The sequence below is a fragment of the Blastomyces dermatitidis genome, assembly GCF_000003525.1.
Source record: "Blastomyces dermatitidis ER-3 genomic scaffold supercont1.2, whole genome shotgun sequence".
Classification (NCBI taxonomy): domain Eukaryota; kingdom Fungi; phylum Ascomycota; class Eurotiomycetes; order Onygenales; family Ajellomycetaceae; genus Blastomyces; species Blastomyces dermatitidis.
In genome coordinates, this window is record NW_025544775.1 from 8126732 (window position 1) to 8143490 (window position 16759).

General features: G+C 47.2%; 6 protein-coding genes across 6 annotated transcripts; 5 read left to right on the plus strand and 1 right to left on the minus strand.

The window, feature by feature from the left end:
* Positions 1-1188: 1188 nt before the first annotated feature.
* BDCG_02381 (citrate lyase subunit beta-like protein) lies at positions 1189-2326 on the plus strand (the record flags this gene model as incomplete). The annotated part of the gene is made up of 3 exons (XM_045417922.1): positions 1189-1231; positions 1305-1525; positions 1625-2326. The coding sequence occupies 3 exons, from the start codon at positions 1189-1191 to the stop codon at positions 2324-2326; spliced, it is 966 nt and encodes a 321-aa protein (XP_045274621.1).
* A 538-nt stretch (positions 2327-2864) lies between these two features.
* On the plus strand, positions 2865-6633 carry BDCG_02382 (WD repeat protein; the record flags this gene model as incomplete). The annotated part of the gene is made up of 3 exons (XM_045417923.1): positions 2865-2882; positions 2948-5797; positions 5845-6633. The coding sequence occupies 3 exons, from the start codon at positions 2865-2867 to the stop codon at positions 6631-6633; spliced, it is 3657 nt and encodes a 1218-aa protein (XP_045274622.1).
* Positions 6634-7170: 537 nt separating this feature from the next.
* Positions 7171-8349, plus strand: BDCG_02383 (uncharacterized protein; the record flags this gene model as incomplete). The annotated part of the gene is made up of 1 exon (XM_045417924.1): positions 7171-8349. One exon carries the CDS (start codon positions 7171-7173, stop codon positions 8347-8349), a length of 1179 nt encoding a protein of 392 aa, XP_045274623.1.
* A 1207-nt stretch (positions 8350-9556) lies between these two features.
* On the plus strand, positions 9557-11934 carry BDCG_02384 (mannan polymerase complexes MNN9 subunit). Its single transcript, XM_045417925.1, has 2 exons — positions 9557-11115; positions 11221-11934. Exons 1-2 carry the CDS (start codon positions 10003-10005, stop codon positions 11239-11241), a joined length of 1134 nt encoding a protein of 377 aa, XP_045274624.1. The 5' UTR covers positions 9557-10002; the 3' UTR covers positions 11242-11934.
* An 11-nt stretch (positions 11935-11945) lies between these two features.
* On the minus strand, positions 11946-14903 carry BDCG_16573 (major histocompatibility complex, class I; the record flags this gene model as incomplete). The annotated part of the gene is made up of 6 exons (XM_045425788.1): positions 11946-11961; positions 12032-12989; positions 13043-13193; positions 13270-13416; positions 14034-14425; positions 14618-14903. 6 exons carry the CDS (start codon positions 14901-14903, stop codon positions 11946-11948), a joined length of 1950 nt encoding a protein of 649 aa, XP_045280024.1.
* Positions 13651-16668, plus strand: BDCG_02387 (uncharacterized protein). Its single transcript, XM_045417926.1, has 4 exons — positions 13651-15626; positions 15813-16436; positions 16498-16547; positions 16604-16668. Exons 1-2 carry the CDS (start codon positions 15534-15536, stop codon positions 16194-16196), a joined length of 477 nt encoding a protein of 158 aa, XP_045274625.1. The 5' UTR covers positions 13651-15533; the 3' UTR covers positions 16197-16436; positions 16498-16547; positions 16604-16668.
* The last annotated feature ends 91 nt before the right edge of the window (positions 16669-16759 follow it).

Sequence of the window (16759 nt, forward strand, 5' to 3'; positions counted from 1 at the left end):
ATTATCTGTATAAGATTTATAAAATTATCTGCAGTGTAATAGATAGATTAATTTAAATTATCATTAAAAATCAGTATTCTGAGAATAAGAGATAATGAAAAATTTAATAAATTAAAATAAATAGATTCTATAAATAAATATTAACTCTACTTTCTCTTATTCTGAAGCTTCTTTATTATTTTATTATTAAATTTCATACTCTGATAAAAACTGATATCAGTCTTATCTTATAACTCAGAAACTTTCTTATAATAAGTAATTATTCTATTAATAAGTTATTTAGTAAAGTAAGTAATTTTAGATCTGAAGCTGAACTCTGAAGTAATAGATAGATTACTTATATTAAGATAACTCTACTTCTTCTAGATATATAAAAAGAAAAAAAAATGATATTCTTTACAATAGAGAATATACTTTTTCAAAAGTATATAAATCTACTAATTAATAGATTCAGAAAAAATGAAATATCTCTAATAAAAAGTAAGAGTCTTCTTAAAAAAGATAAACTACTCTTGTCAAAAATATTAGTATAACATTCTAAAAAGAAAAATATGCCATTCAGGCTATAATCTGTAGAATAGTTGAAGATTGTATTGATAGATCTATCTACAAGAACATAATATAGTGGTGGGTCACGTGATCTGGTGGGATCGCTAACCGCGACGGCCGTAACGGCCAAACAGTTAAGCTCACGCTAAACAGTCTCATAACCTATAGGCTAGTTACTAGGCCAAAAGAGGTCACCACCAGCGCACTGCTGGTAGAAGGGCCGATCAACCCGGGACCCCCAACAATAGATTGTGTACGGATAATAGAAGAAGCAGATCTTGATACATAAGATTCATATGTTTCCAACATATTCATCCGTGACACCCACACAGGGATTCATGGAAAAAATAGCAGTTCGTTGGGTGGATGAGTTTGTTGGGTGGTGAGTCACGTTACAGACTGCCGTAGGACAGGTCCGCTGGTCGTTCGGCATCAACAACCGCCTCTTCACAACTTTGCCGAGGACGCAAAAGACCACCAACATCATGTTGATATACCTAGGTATTCTTCTCGCAAATATAATCTACAATGTTTAAATCATCTTATCTATAATTTTAGCAGCATTAAATTTGTCCTCTAAAAAATTGCTGTGGTTTCTGGGAAAGTATCAGTAAGAAGTTGTTCCCTACCTACGTCGCAATGCCAGCCACTAAGACCATCTTGCGCCGGGCTCTACTATATGGTAAATCCACCTTCATATCTTCAAACTGACGTCTCCTACGAATCGCTAACTCAATATCTCTCCTCATAAATAGTCCCAGGCTCCTCTCAGCGCATGCTGGACAAATCTCGTACCCTCGTCGCCGACTGCGTCGCATATGACCTGGAAGACAGTGTAACGCCTACGAGAAAAGCCGAAGCACGCACTTTAGTCCGCAATGCCATTAACCAACCCATGCCCTCCGGCATAAAAGAGCGCGCTGTGCGCATCAATTCCGTTAGCAGCGGGCTGGCCCTGGCTGACCTTACGGAAGTGGTGTGTACAATATACTCATCCCCCTTTCCTACCTGCCCTTGACTCCTCCATCCATAAGTTTAAGACACACATACTCACCATCCACAACCCTCAATCTAGCTCCAATCCCCAAATCTAACAACTGTCGTTGTTCCCAAAGTCGACACCGCGACCGACCTCCATTTCATCTCTGATCTAATATGCCACACCCGCTCCAGCCTCAAACCCACCCGCTCCAATCCGGACCCGTCTAGCAACCCCCCAATCTCCATCATTGCCTTAATCGAGAGCGCGAAATCAATTCTAAATCTGCCTCAAATCTGCGCCGCCACCCCGCATCAGCTATCCGGCCTAATCTTCGCTGCAGCTGACTTCTCCAAGGATCTAAGCATAACCCAAACTCCCTCGCTAACTGAATTCCTCTATGCACGCTCTGCAATCGTCACCGCCGCCCGTGCGTATGACTTGCCTTCCACAATTGACCTAGTATGCACGGACTTCAAGACACCTGCTGTGTTGGAGGATGAGGCGTTGAATGGCAAGCGCATGGGGTTTAATGGCAAGCAGTGTATATATCCATCTCAGGTGGATTTGGTGCACAGGGTTTTCAGCCCGGAGTCGAAGGAGGTAGAGTGGGCTGTGAGGATCGTAGTAGCTGATGCAAAGGCGGCGGAGGAGGGGAGGGGCGCATGGACGTTGGATGGGATGATGATCGATGTGCCTGTTGTGGAGAGGGCGAGAGGGATTGTGAAGAGAGCGGAGCTTTGTGGGTTTGATGTAACGGCATTGAGGGAGAAATTTGCGGGCGAGGAGCCGCAATAGACGCTGGGAAGAGTAGAATGTTGGGGGTTGGTGGGATTATTCTATAGGTATATTTACATTTGATCTATTTTGCCGACACATCTAGAGTTGATTGGTAAATTCTGTTGCTATCTTTATGCTGGGATATTATAGAGGTGAGGTGTCTCCATATGAGCGAGGCTCGTACTGTGTAGAGACATGCCAGATGCTTTTTTCCGGGGCTGGGCTTCTTACGAGTAACTATAGAGTGATTTGAAGATCGATATCGACGATCGACGCTCCGTGGTTGATTCCGCCAAAAATAAGGAAAGGGTGGGAAGCACTCCAGAAGCGTTCATATTATTGTTGACCTGGACAGAAAACATTATCCTCAGAACTCGAAAACTATCCCACCTGTCCCTGAAATAACACGTGACCCACACAGAGTGACTCCAAGCTTAACCTTTATGCCTCCTGAATCCACAGTGTGCATCCCTTCACAAGAAGAATATTATACGTATGATCATCTTTGTTGTGGTAGTCGCTAGCTATCCTTCAGAATCGCCATTGAGAGATATCGATGTCGTACGTCTTTGAGGTTGGTAATAAAAATACCCATAATATTGTCTGTATGTGCAGGTATACTGACTCTTTATTTTTCAGCACCTCGACTCTTGTCTCCCAGTAACCGCGACTCAAGTGGTTGATAGTGCGGATGGTAGGCTTATTCTAAGTGGCTATGGGCCATATCTACAACTGATTGATGAAGCCAGTGGTACACTACTGGATCGAATTCAAATATTTGAGAGAAACAGTGTACATGGTATTCAAGTTGCCAAGTTAACATCAACGAAGTCCTCTATCAATGTTGCGAATTTTCTCATCTGGGGTGGGCAGTCTTTTCGACTGCTGAGGCTGGAGGTCGACCGTCATGGAATTGGCTCACTGTCCCCCCCTTCTAGCCCCGAGTGCGCCGCCCCTGACTGGATTCTGTCTGCAAATTTCTATCGACCAGAGAACAATGGTCTCAATTCTTCCACAGCAAATAGAGCATGTCTGATAACTGCTCATAATGTTCTGTTCGGGTTGGAATTGGAAGATGACTTTGTAACGTACCAGGCAGACCTCCGACTGCACCGGATAGGAACGGGATTGAAGTCAGTTCTATATTCCGCTGATGTCTCATGGCTATCACCAGAACAGATTCTAGTGGCTGCAGGAACGGTCTTTGGGGAAATAGTTGTTTGGTCATGTATTCTACCTGCTGAGTCTGGGTCGATCTTCTCTGGAGACTCTTCCGCTGTGATACACCATCTTTTCACTGGACACGAAGGGTCAATTTTTGGAGTGGATATATCGCCTGAAATCCAGTGGCAGAATGACAATCAGACACGGAGATTTCTGGCCAGCTGTAGCGACGACCGAACTATACGGATTTGGGATATATCTGACTGTTCTTCGCCCGCTTCAACCAAAGCAAATGCGATGGCAACTCTAAGGCCCGCAACACGCTCCACTGGATTTGGAAATATTTTCCGTGATGATTTGGACATGGACCCCGAAGTCTGCATTGCGAAGGCATGGGGTCACGCCTCTAGAATTTGGAGCGCGCGTTTTGTGGATATGGCTGTATCGGGACAAACCGAGTTTTTAACACTCGTGTCTTTTGGCGAAGATGCTACCTGTCAAGTTTGGGGGTTGAGATTACAAAACGACTCGCCTATAGGAGAGAACTTTTCTTCACATAGGAATGCAATTCTTCAAAATATGTCAACCCATGCCTATCATACGGGAAAGAATATTTGGTCCATGGCAGTACATAAATCATCGGATCTGACGACTATTTACACCGGAGGCGCCGACGGAAGTATACACTCATTCAGCATTGGCACAAATGAAGCTTCCTTTAAGCATGGGACGCGGGTAGAGACATACGATATATATGATCTTTCCCTGCGTCTCCCTGGCTCCTTAGCTTCAATGGCTGGTCCAAGGCGCAGACAAAAATCGGATGACAAGTTGAATCGATACTCTTTTGTTTCGGAAACTTGTATCATCGGGTTATCTTCCCATGGTACGATGAACATGGCTCATATTTCAGATATGAAAAGTATGGAGCCTCAACAGATCGAGCAGGAGGATATTCCAGCGATCTCCTGGGAGAATATTGCACTTCTGGATTCCCCCGCATCTCAGTTTTCTATTGCTGGCCATCCAGAGCTAGGTATAGGGATTATAGGTGACGTGAAAGGCACTCTCTGGTGGTACATGAATGACACCAGAGAAATCCTTACATTGACTCAGTTGAACAAGAAGATAACAGGTATATTCTTCGCTTCCTCACAGACGGAATATTATGAAAAGGAGAGCCCTATAACCTCGCTCACCTTTGTCACGACATCCATGGGAACACCAAGCGCAAATTTATTCTTTATCGGCGACAAAAGTTCACCTGAGGACTTTACGAACATAGCCCTGGATCTGCCGCCCACATTCCTAACAACCAGTGCTGTTTTCATTAAACACAGGTCGTGCTTATTACTAGGGGCTAAAACTGGTCATCTAAGTGTTTTTGACCTGAAAACTGCCAAAGCCTCTCACCCGGTCGTTCCAGCGCTCACCGTTTACAACGTACATGCAAGGGACACTGTAACATCAATCACTGTGCTACAGCAATATCATCCTCAGGACGAACGAATTTTAACTACGGGAAGGGATGGGTATTATTGCATCCACTCACTAGCTAGGACCGGTGATGGTAATTCTCCCTGGACTCTCCAAACCATTCACAAATTGGCCCCACCATTTGGACCCTATATCGAAGGCGGTTACTTTGACAAAGCCACGAACGACTTGATACTCTTCGGGTTTAAAAGCACGGAGTTTATCATATGGAATGAGTCGACCCAAACTGAACGAACAGCGATTGAATGCGGCGGCGCTCATCGGATCTGGGCCTACAACCCATATCACGCGAATGGTGCATACGAGACTTTTGCATGGACCAAAGCATCTACCTTTAACTTGTTTAGAAAAACTTCCGTATTACACCGTGCTGTGACGATTGGTGCCCATGGGCGAGAAATTAAAGTAGCGGCTATTTCGGAGGTTCTATTCGAGGATGGGGAAAGCAAACATAGAATTATTGCCACGGGAGGGGAGGATACTATGATTCGTATATCACTTCTCGACGATGCGGTCTATACCAGGTCGCGCGGCAGTTTGCGCTGCCTCCGAAATTTGAAGAAGCACAATGCCGGTATCCAGCACCTACAATGGTCACCATGCGGGAAGCTTTTATTCAGCAGTGCCGGAGCAGAAGAATTCTATGTCTGGAGACTTCGGTCAATTCCCGGTTTCGGAATGGGGACCATTTGTGAAGGGGAATGTCCCAAGACAGCAGAAGATTCCGACCTACGGATCACCAGTTTCGATGTACTAAAGGTTTTCACTCAAGAAGACATCGAGGATTCGTTCGTACTCTGTTTAGCATATTCCAACTCAACTGTCAAGGTAAGCGTGACCCAGTTTCCTATCATTGATGCTAGCTAACAAGGAAGGTTTTCCACTACGTCTCCGGTCCTTCTGGTGGCTCGTTTAGGCTTCTGAGCAAAGGCCGATACACAACTAACTGCCTTACACAAATACAATTCTCCAAATCGACCTCAGGGTTATCATTGATTACTGCATCTACAGACGGACATGTTGCCACATGGGAAATATTCGAGAGCCTCAGCGATATGTATTCTCTTGCTGACGATATTCCGAAAGAACTCCAAGGCAAGAAAACCCCCACAGAACCCCGGATAATCAGCTGGCAACATCGGCACTGCATCCATCAGAGCAGCATCAAAGCCATGGAGATATCTTCTCTATCTGACGGGGAGTATCTAATTGTGGCTGGTGGGGACGACAATGCCATCTCAATTTCCCGCCTTAGAATCGGTGCCACTGCGAAGTCGGACACGACCAAAAATTCATTCGCCACGATTTCATTACCTCAAGCACATGCCTCAGCTATAACTACCATATCTATCCTAGAGAAAAATACTCGGTTGGAAAGTATGGACAGTCAAGTCTACCAAGTATTCGGGTTCCTCATCGCATCGTCGGGAAACGACCAGCGACTTAAACTCTGGTCAATCCAATTGGACTCTACGAAACCTCGCGAGGACGGAATTAGCGTGTCTCTACTGCAAGATGTGTACACAGCAGTTGCAGATATGGCATCTATGGGCAGCTTCAGAAGCCATATCGGCAAGAGTGACGATAAGGAGCATGGAAAATTAAAGGATGGCTTAGTTCTCTGCGGAGTTGGGGTAGATTTGTGGTCTTTGAGGAACAAATAACATGCATAATGGTGCAGAATACTGGATTGGGTTGACTGCAATTCTGGATATTAGTTCTCGACTTCAAAATTTTGCATGATCAACAAACATATAAGTAGAACTCACTCGCTGCACCCTTCTGCAGCGGGCTTAGTTCCGCCGTGGTTAACCTGAGACAAGCGGGGGATCGCTAAGGCACCATCGTCAACGAGCCCGCCTTCGCTCACAACCCTGTACACGCATAATTAGATCCAAGCTCATGAACCTTCCGTATCCCTGTCATGGATGGCTGCCGCCTGGACAGCGGTAAACTTCGTCACCTGAGTTCGTGTTAAATGGGTTCGTATTAAATTAACACTTCAAATCTACGACGCCATTCCTCGCGAGCATTGGTGGAAGCAGCCCGTTCTGGATATCCGGTGAGGGGTAACAGCTTCAACGACATCACAGACACCGTGTAAGCTGCGCATATATAATTATACATTAAGAAGCCGGAATCGCGCCTTCCAGAGGAGTTAACCCACCCATACAAGAAGGCCAAAAGAACGGAGACAGAGGATGGCGACCCAAACCTTCACCAAAACCCTCACCAAAACCCTCACAGCTCACTGTTTCTGCCGCGCTGTCCACTACAACCTCACCATTCCCTCCACTTCTCTCCCGCTATCCACGCTTGTCTGCCACTGCAGCATCTGCCGCTACGTTCATGGAGCACCATGCGCCTTCCACGCGCCTCTGCCTGCGGGTATATCCCCACAATGGGTCGCATCCTCAGGCCCACACGCCCTGACCAGGTACAAACATACCAGTGGCGCCCTCTGCGAGCGTGCTTTCTGTAGCACCTGTGGCTGTCAAATTGGTGACATCTGGCCTGCAAAACCTATCAACAGCAAGGAGAAGGAGGGGGGGCGGGAGGCGGAGGCGGAGGCGGAGGCACAAAATGCCTCTGACAATCAACACTGGACTGTTTCCACTTCCATCTTCACCGACCACAGCCCAGCCAATTTCCAAATAGACAAACATATCTTCACCGACTCCGCCCCGGGCGGGGTGGGACTACATCAACTCCTCCCTCGTATCGGCGGGCACGATATACAAGTATACCCGGGCCACTTCCTCCCACCAAATGCTAAACGCATCCTACTCCCCGCCCCAGCACCGGCCAAGGTCGAATTGGGCGGTGCAGATGGTAAGGAGGAGCGGCTCCGCGCGGAATGCCACTGCGGTGGGGTCTCCTTCACGTTCCCCCACCCAACACAAGCCATCCTCGACGATCCCGAACTGAATGCATTCGTCTCACCCACCGATCCGCGCAAGTGGGTCGCGTGCCTGGATCTCTGCGACGATTGTCGCTTGCTGAACGGCACGCATGTGGCTGCGTGGACGTTCCTGCCGCTGCGCCTGCTAGAACCGGCTATTGGGACTGAGTTAAACATCGGTACCACAAAGACGTTCAAGTCTTCCAAGGGGGCGAAGAGGGCGTTTTGTGGAACGTGCGGGGCGACAGCATTTTATTGGAATGAGGATAGACCGGATATAGTGGATGTGGCTCTTGGGTTGGTGAGGGCGATCGAGGGGTTATTTGTAGAGAGCTGGGTAACATGGAGGAGCGGGCGGGTGGCGTTCAAAGAGAGCGGGGAGTTGTTTGATAGGGATTTTGCGGAGGCCATGGCGGAGGGAATTGAAAGATGGGGGTTGGAGAGGGAGGGAAAGGTATTAAGTTTCAAAATTGGGTGAAGAGGATAGGTCCCCGAGAATGGCAGGGTGGCTGTGGGTGCGTTGCAATGCCCGATGGGTTAATAGGAAGAAAAGATCTAGTTGAACAGAGTCAGTCAGTAACTGTGCTACGGAGTCTAGCTCCGCCGCTTCTTTAAATATCAAACATCCGCGATCACTGAGAATCCGAAGACCTATTTTATATATGCCTATGGCGATTTAATAATGACCCTGGCAAGGCAACGTTTTGAGTTTCGAGTCTGGAAATTCCTGACTCCAAAATCTGAATGGGTGAGACCTAGAGGTGTAGATTCATGAACGGCAACCGTTTAAAGCTCAGCAAATGAGCACGCATGCGGCCCTACGATCTCAGCGCTGCCAAAGAGTAGGAATCCCAGCACCAGGAGCAATAAACGCAGTCAAATCATAGACTTCGGCGGCGGGAGGTCTTCCAACGTTCAGCTGTAGAATACCGGATACTGTTGAGGGAGGAAGTTCTTCTGAGTTATCAACACGCACAATCATTTAATCGGACGCGGAGATCCGCCCATGAACTCGATATTCCAGCTTTTAAGTGCATGCCAGAAAGTCACAGCACTTGCCCATCAATATTGTTTTTGTCTTCGCGTCATCGTGCTATCGTCATTAGTCCGGTTGAACGAGGGCGAGGGAAGTGTTTCAGGTTCGTATCCTCGCATTTCCGTTTCTGCAAGGTACCGTCAGCCGCTCCTTGTCCGGAAGTAGACGCTGTTTGCTGTAAGGATATATATAGAATCAACTTCCTCAAGCCAGTATCGTAAGCAATCTTCAGTTCCACGGATCTGGGTATTCGCTGCTCGCCTTCACCTCGACGTAGCCGTAGCCGTAGCCGCCTTGGAGTCATGAAATCAGATGCCGTCACTGTGAACAAATATGATAGATCCGCAGGCGGCGCTGTTCATATGTAGACTGGATGTAGTCACAAATCCAAGCATGGAACTTGAGAACGGTTGGAAACGTCAAGAAACAGATGTTTGCGGTGATTCCCTGCCCGCTTGGGACATTGCGACATTGTTGGAATCATTAACCCCCTAGGTTGATCTGTTTCGATCTTTGAGCCCCGTGGAGTGTAAATATTTAATGGTTATATTTTTCGCATGGGTTGTGTTGTGGTTGTTTGTCTGTTGTCTGTTGTCTCCGGGAATTTTGTTTGTGGTTGGGGAAAAAAAAGAGAAAAAGAAAAAAAAGAAAAAAAAGAAAAAAAGAAAAAAAGAAAAAGAAAGAAACAAAAGAAAACATCGCCAACTTGGCATCTTCAACTTCATCCTCAGCTCAGCTTCCAGCTTCCAGCTTCTACTCCGTCGTACTTGTTCCACCTCAATTCATTTCTTAATTTTACATTCCATACCTCCTTTAATTCTATTCTATTGCAGGAGAGGTGTTTTCAATTTTTTTTTTTTTTTTCTCTCCCCTTCGACTATTAAATATTTAGACTTCCCTTCCTGAATGCTGTTGACACCTCGCCCCTCGCTCCCCTTTGTGCATCCCGTGAAATATGTCCGCAACAACAGCACCACCACAACTTAACGAGTAACAGACGGCCTCAGTGGGATAAAATTATTATTATATTTACTTTTCCTTATATTGTATTCTATTTCTTTGGACGCATAGCGTCCTATCCGTTAGATCCCTCCCATGGCCATACCACGCTCCCTCCGAAGAACGAATCCTCTCACTCTCATTCTAGCTGGTCTACTCTCCGTCGGGTTCCTCTTCTTCATCTTCTCTCCTTCGTCGAATTCTGCGTCTGGTTCGACTTCTCAAGGACGGAAAAGCTATGCGGCCGCGAACAGCCTCTCTCCTCCTACCAAACCCTTCCTCAGAGATCCCTCGACCAAACCGAATGGTCACCGTGCGCCGCCCCAGGTCGTCCGATATAATATGAACAAAAATACTGCGACAACCGAGTCGGTCAAAAATCATGAGCGTGTCCTCATCCTTACGCCTCTCGCTCGATTCTACCCTGAATACTGGGACAATTTGGAGAAACTTACATTCCCACATGACTACATCTCCCTGGGATTTATTATCCCAAAAACACCGGAGGGAAACGCTGCGGTATCAGCATTGCAGGCTGCTATTAAACGGACCCAATCAGGCCCTGTCGTTAATAGATTTGCTAGCATTACGATCCTCCGACAAGATTTTGATCCCCCGATTGTTTCCCAGGATGAAAAGGAACGACACAAATTTGAAAATCAAAAGAAACGACGGGAAGCTATGAGTCGGGCACGGAACAGTCTTCTCTTTACAACTCTGGGGCCGTCGATATCCTGGGTCCTCTGGCTCGATGCTGATATTGTTGAGACCCCTCCAACCCTGATTCAAGACCTGACAAGACACAACAAACCAATCATCGTACCCAATTGCTATCAGCGATTCCAAAACCCCGAAACAAACCAGATGGACATACGGCCATATGATTACAATTCATGGGTAGACACTGCTCGGTCGCTGGAAATCGCGAAGGCCATGGGCCCAGATGAAATTATGCTGGAGGGATATGCAGAACTGCCAACCTATAGAAGGTTGATGGCGCACCTGGCCGACAAATCCCCAAACCGAAATGTCGATGAGATAATGCCACTTGACGGAGTCGGGGGAACAGCGTTGATGGTGAAGGCAGACGTTCATCGCGATGGTGCAATGTTCCCGGCATTCCCATTCTACAACCTGGTAGAAACGGAAGGTTTTGCAAAGATGGCGCGAAGGCTTGGGTGGACGTGCTTTGGATTGCCTAATTATTTTGTGAGTTCCTCATGTTCATTTTTGAGGGTGCCATATGGCACCATTCTCATAAACCTTACCGGAGTGCATGGCATATTTCCACTAACACTTCTTTTTTGATTACAGGTATATCATTATAATGAGTGAACTGATTTCCATCCACCATTTTCATCATTAATTTTGCACTTACGCATAAACTGGTTTTTAGTCAATATCTTTCCGCCCGCTCCTTATTTCATCGTTCATCCCCTTCTCTTGCTCTTGATTGATCCGGTCCGAAATTTCCCTGTTTCCCTTTTTTTCCCATTTACATCCTTCTGGGTCCTGGAGTATCTAGTTCTTTATTTTGCAATACCTCTTTTGTTTCATTTTTGTGATCTGCTTAGTTATGTACAGTGAAGCGGTTCCCTCCATGTTAGGTCTCCATGGATAGCTCAATGTAAACTTTGTCGCAAGCTACAATACCTGATAGCAAGAGACTTTCTACTACTCCGCATCGTTTACCTACGTAAATTTTTACGCTAAAAGAGGCGAGTATCTCTTGGGCCTATTTTCGTGCTATCGATGCATTCCTTGTCGTATTACAAATTTAGATTTAAGATATTTTCTAGTCATTTGCCTGTATATTGGAAATCTGACAAGCATTATATACTCTATCGTCCTGTGTATAACTGTAGTAGACCAGCTTATGTTGGTCATGTCGAGCATTAGACTTAAACAAAAGGGTTGCGAAGGGCTGCGAGGAAGCATGCTACTGACTACTGACTCTCTTTCGAGTATTAGCCACGTCGTCGATGCTCTTATTTTTCCCTTTTTCGGTAATATTGAGTCCAAAGGGTAACTCCCCTCGTTCAGGCCCATGATATCCTTGATAAAAAAAGAAAGAATCAGTGAACTGAACGAACAATGCAGGTATATAATCACCAATCAAACTTACCAAAGCATAATGCCCGCCCCAGCCGCCATAGCAATAAATTGCTTTGCCGTCTTCCTCAACTCCTCCCCTTTATTCTTGCCCGTCTCCAATAATTCAGGAATAACTGCAACAGTGCCGACATACAAGAATGTACCTGCAGTGAAGGGAAGAAGCAGGTCTTTCATTGCCAAACTCGTGCCCAGAAGGCCTGTTTGTGTCGCCATCGCCCCAGCATCTGATAAGTCTCCTGCTTCACTTTTGCCGCCAAACTCCTGAACCGCAATTCCAATGAAAGTTCCCAGGAAGGCTCCAATGGCAGTGACGAATTGAGCACCCATTGCCTTGCGCTTGGAAAACCCAGATTGGATCAGTAGTGCAAAGTCACCGACCTCATGGGGGATTTCATGAAAGAAAACAGCAACGGTCGTTGTCGCGCCGATGGTCGGGGATGCATAGAAGGATGAGGACATCGCAAGCCCGTCGGTAATATTGTGAGTAAAGTCCGCAATTAAGTTGAGATATCCGCCTAGCTTGGTGCTGGGGCTTACTTCCTTCTTGTCGACCTCTGAGAGGTTATTATTATTGGCCTCTGTTTTGGAGTCTGACTTGCGCTTCTTTAGCTCGCCCACATTTTCCTTGTTGGAGGTTGTGGAGCCGGAGGATATTGCGACGCTACCTTCCGCCGCATGGGTATGGCTGTGGCTATGATCGTGCCCGCCTACTCCTCCGGTAGCGATGCGGAGCCCCTTGTCCATCGCCACAAAAGTCATGAACCCGACAAGAACAGCAAGGCCAAGGAGGATGTTTCTATTTGGTTCGACGAGGACAAAGCGGACATGTTCTGGTGAATCTTCGCCTAGGAATATCTCCGGCAGCAGATGGAAGAGCGTATCACCCAGAAGCCCACCAACCGCAAACGCAACCATGATGGATAGGGACGAAGGATTGATGTCTGGAGGACATAATGCGAGGAGAAAATCTGCCAATTGTGAGCGGGGAGCAGTGTCAGGACTCGGTTTATAAGCAGCATACTAGGTGGCCCAGATATGTAGAGTGTAGCTAATATAGCATTGACTGCCGGGCTTCCAGGGAAAAGAATCGTGAAGAGCTTAGATGTGAAGCTTGTGGTTTCGGGGCTTGATGCAAGTTTATGCGCGTTCAGTTCTTGGACAAGAGGGCATTCCTAGTTCAATTAATCAATTAGCTATGAGATCCCACCATCTCCGGTTTAGATGTCAGCAAAACAGCCAGTTCCGTACTTGCAGCTTGTCTTCTATCTGTGACGCTGAGAGCTGTCCAACTGGTAGCGTCTGCTCGTGTGAGCTTTTGGTTGCGGCGAGACACGAGAGGAGCAGAAGAGTGATTAGGAACAACGCGCGATGGCGCTGCGGAATATAGAGCACCATCTAAACAGTTGCGCAGCTTTTCCGCTTAATATTCAAAAAAGGATCGACGTGACAAGATCTAGAAATCATTTAGGTATAAATTTCAACTTCTCGCAGGTAAATAAATAAGAGGCATCGTCTCAGCGCATTATAAGTCACGTGATACAGAGTGGTGCGGGCAAGGGGTTTTCAACTAGAGCTAAATATAGTTACATGTCCACAGCAGATACTTTCATCTGCTCTTGCCTGCCCCAGCCAAGCTATCCAACTCCTCCGGCATTCATTGTTCTTTACTACGTAGACGCGGATGTGGAAATTAGAGAAATTAGAGGAAGACGGAAGAAAGACTAGGAGAATAAGTGGAAAGAGAGGAAAGCGGTGTCACAATGGAAACGAAGAACTCCTTCGACCACTGGAAGTCAAAATAGGCTAATAAAATATAATAAATCTAGAAAAGAAAAAGAAACGAAAAGAAAAGGCGAAGCAGAGAAATTTAAACCGAGAAAAATAGGAGACAGTGGAAGAGGTTGAAAAAAAAAAAAAAAAAAAAAAGGAAAAAGAAAAAGAAAAAGAAAAAGAAAAAGAAAAAGAAAAGAAAAGAAAAGAAAAAACTACAACACCCCCTTCGTACTCCCCACCTCCCCACCACCCCCAACCTCTCCCTCCACTCTTCTCCGGCAAGCCTCTCTCGTCGCCACCGCAACAGCCTTAAAAGCACTCTCCGCCCGATGATGATCATTATCCCCGTAAACGCAACCAACATGCAACGTGACACCCGCCGCCTGCGCAAAGCTCTCGAGCGCATGAGGAATCATCTCCGTGCTCAACGCGCCAATCTTCTCGCGCTTCAGGCCGAGGTTTATCACACTATAGGGCCGCGAGGAGATGTCAATTACCGCCCACGAGAGGGCTTCGTCGAGGGGAGCGTCGCCGCGGGCGAAGCGGACGAGGGAGAGGCGGGGGCCTAGCGCTTGTTTGAAGGCGGTGCCGAGGGCAAGGAAGGTGTCTTCTGCTGTGTGGTGGTCGTCGACTGCACGAATGAATCAGCATTTTTGCCCTCTTCTATGTACGTGAGAGGGTAAGAGGATATTTGCACCCATGCATGAGGAAACGGACGGACGGCGGGAGAGATACGCCATCAAACATGTAAAAACAGTATCGGGGAAACATGTCAAAGAGAGAAAAAAGAGGCGGGAGAACTAACTGAACAAGTCCCCCTTACACCGCACCGCCAAACTCCACCCAGCATGTTTTGCCAGCGCATGTAGTAGGTGGTCAAGGAACCCGATGCCGGTATTTATAGTGATCTGTTGCGTAGGGGTGAATTGGGTGGAATGCCGTGCTTCGGGAACGGGTACTATGCGGGTCGCTTCCTCCGGGCTTGCCTGTGGAAAGTGCTCACATGTCTCATAGGCCGGAAGCACACCGCCGTCAAGGGAGAGCGAAACTTGGACCTTTGTCTCGCCGGTTAGGCGGGTGACGGTTGTTGTCCGGCGGGGGAGGGACATGGTGGGTGGAGTGAGGTGTGAGGGGCGAGGAGGGAAAAATGGTAGTATTTTTCGTGTGCGATTTGTACGTATGCTAAAGTGGCCCGTGGGTATCTAATCTAGGCATTCAATTGGGATCTTATTATGCGATAGAGGCACGAATATGGTGGTGGATGATGTTGTCGATGAACTTGTTCCGCCGGGAGGAGAGTGACGAGACTTGGCGGGACATTTTTTTTAGACGCCGGACAAATGTATTTCCGGGTCCCTTTCTCCTCCTCGGCAATTGGTTATTGTCATTTGGAAGTTTGCGGCGAGGACGGACGGAAACGACGAAACGAGACGAGAAGACAGCGAGGAACAATCAATCTCGAGGATCTCGAGGCATCTATTTGTCAATCTCTCTCTCTGTCCATCTATTTGTCTACCTGCATACCCTTCTCGTTCCAATGTGTGTTGATTATAGGTTAATCGCTCCCTGTTGTCAAAGAACGCCGGGGCTACCTCTAATCTAGCTCCCCGCTCGGCATCTGCTGACCGTCGTCCGTCGCTGTCCGCCAGACAGGAACTCATCCATATATGCAATCGAAACCCAACATATCTCAATTCTCGCCTACAGCACTTACGGACTCATACATATAAATTATCACAATGCCCGCCCCTTCCAACCAGCGCGGAAACATTGACCCGCCCCCCGAAGTCATGCAAGAAGCACTGAAGGGTTTCTTCACTGGCGCGACTCGTGTACGTTAAACCTATATAACTAGATATAATTTGTATACACAAAAAAAAAAAAGCGGAAAATGGAAAAGCAAAATAAAAACCCACCCTTTGCCCTTGATTCATCCAGCCCAAAATCAGAAAGATAAAAAAAAAAAAAAAACCCACAACCACTAACGAAAAACGCTTACTCCTTCCAACCCCTTCCAGTACGGGTCGATCTCCCTCCTAGCCCACCTAATCCTCCTCCTCCCACACCCACTCCGTTTCGCGTCCTCCCCATCCCCATCTAACGCCTCTTCGACCCCAACTACTTCCAGCTCGCACAGCCAGCCCGAGCCCAAACCCAGACCACCCCCGCGCACCCCGCTCCTCTACCGCCCCCTAACCGCCCTCTCCGCCAACCTCGCCCCAATGTCACGCGTCTACCGCGGCCTGACACCTCAATTCAAGGTGTTTATACAGCTAAGTGCGATGACGCTAGGCGGCTGTATCTGGGCGGAGAAGAGGGTGAATGAGTATTTGGATCGTATGAGGAAGGTGAAGAGGGCGGAGAGGGTCGAGGCGGAGGCGGAGGTGGAGGGGTGGAGGTAAAAGGGATGGGGAACGGAGTAGGGGTCTTTATGGCTTTCCTTTCTCTTTTCCTTTTCCTTTTCCTTTTCTTTTTCCCTTTTTCCTTTTTTCCCTGCAGGGTGGATTTTGCCTGTACTGTATAAATATTTAGTTTCCATTGCAAATCAAACCTTTCCTCTCTGAAGTTAATCATGAAACGCCAGATCTCGCAAAGTAACGGCTGGAATGGGCCGCGTCCGAGGTTCCACCGCAAATTTCTAGGTTTTGTCTCTTAGGCCGCTTTTTGCCATGGAGTGTCAAGCTGATATATTCTCGTTTCCAGAAAGATGTCAAAATGCTTCGGATTCGGCATTGTTCTCTTCTATTGACCAGGTTTGCCTTTAGGATGCCAGACTGACCAGTGACCTCCATATTGAGTAACAGCGGAGATAGGCACGTTGGCGCCGGACAACCTCTGCATTTGCATCCGTCTTCTCTAGAATCGCGAGCAACAATAGAGCGTATGCCGCAAAAGGTGGATCGTAGGTTCGCGTAAAGTCCCATAGGCTTTCAGAAGTCGACGAAGGTCCACGCTACGGGACATG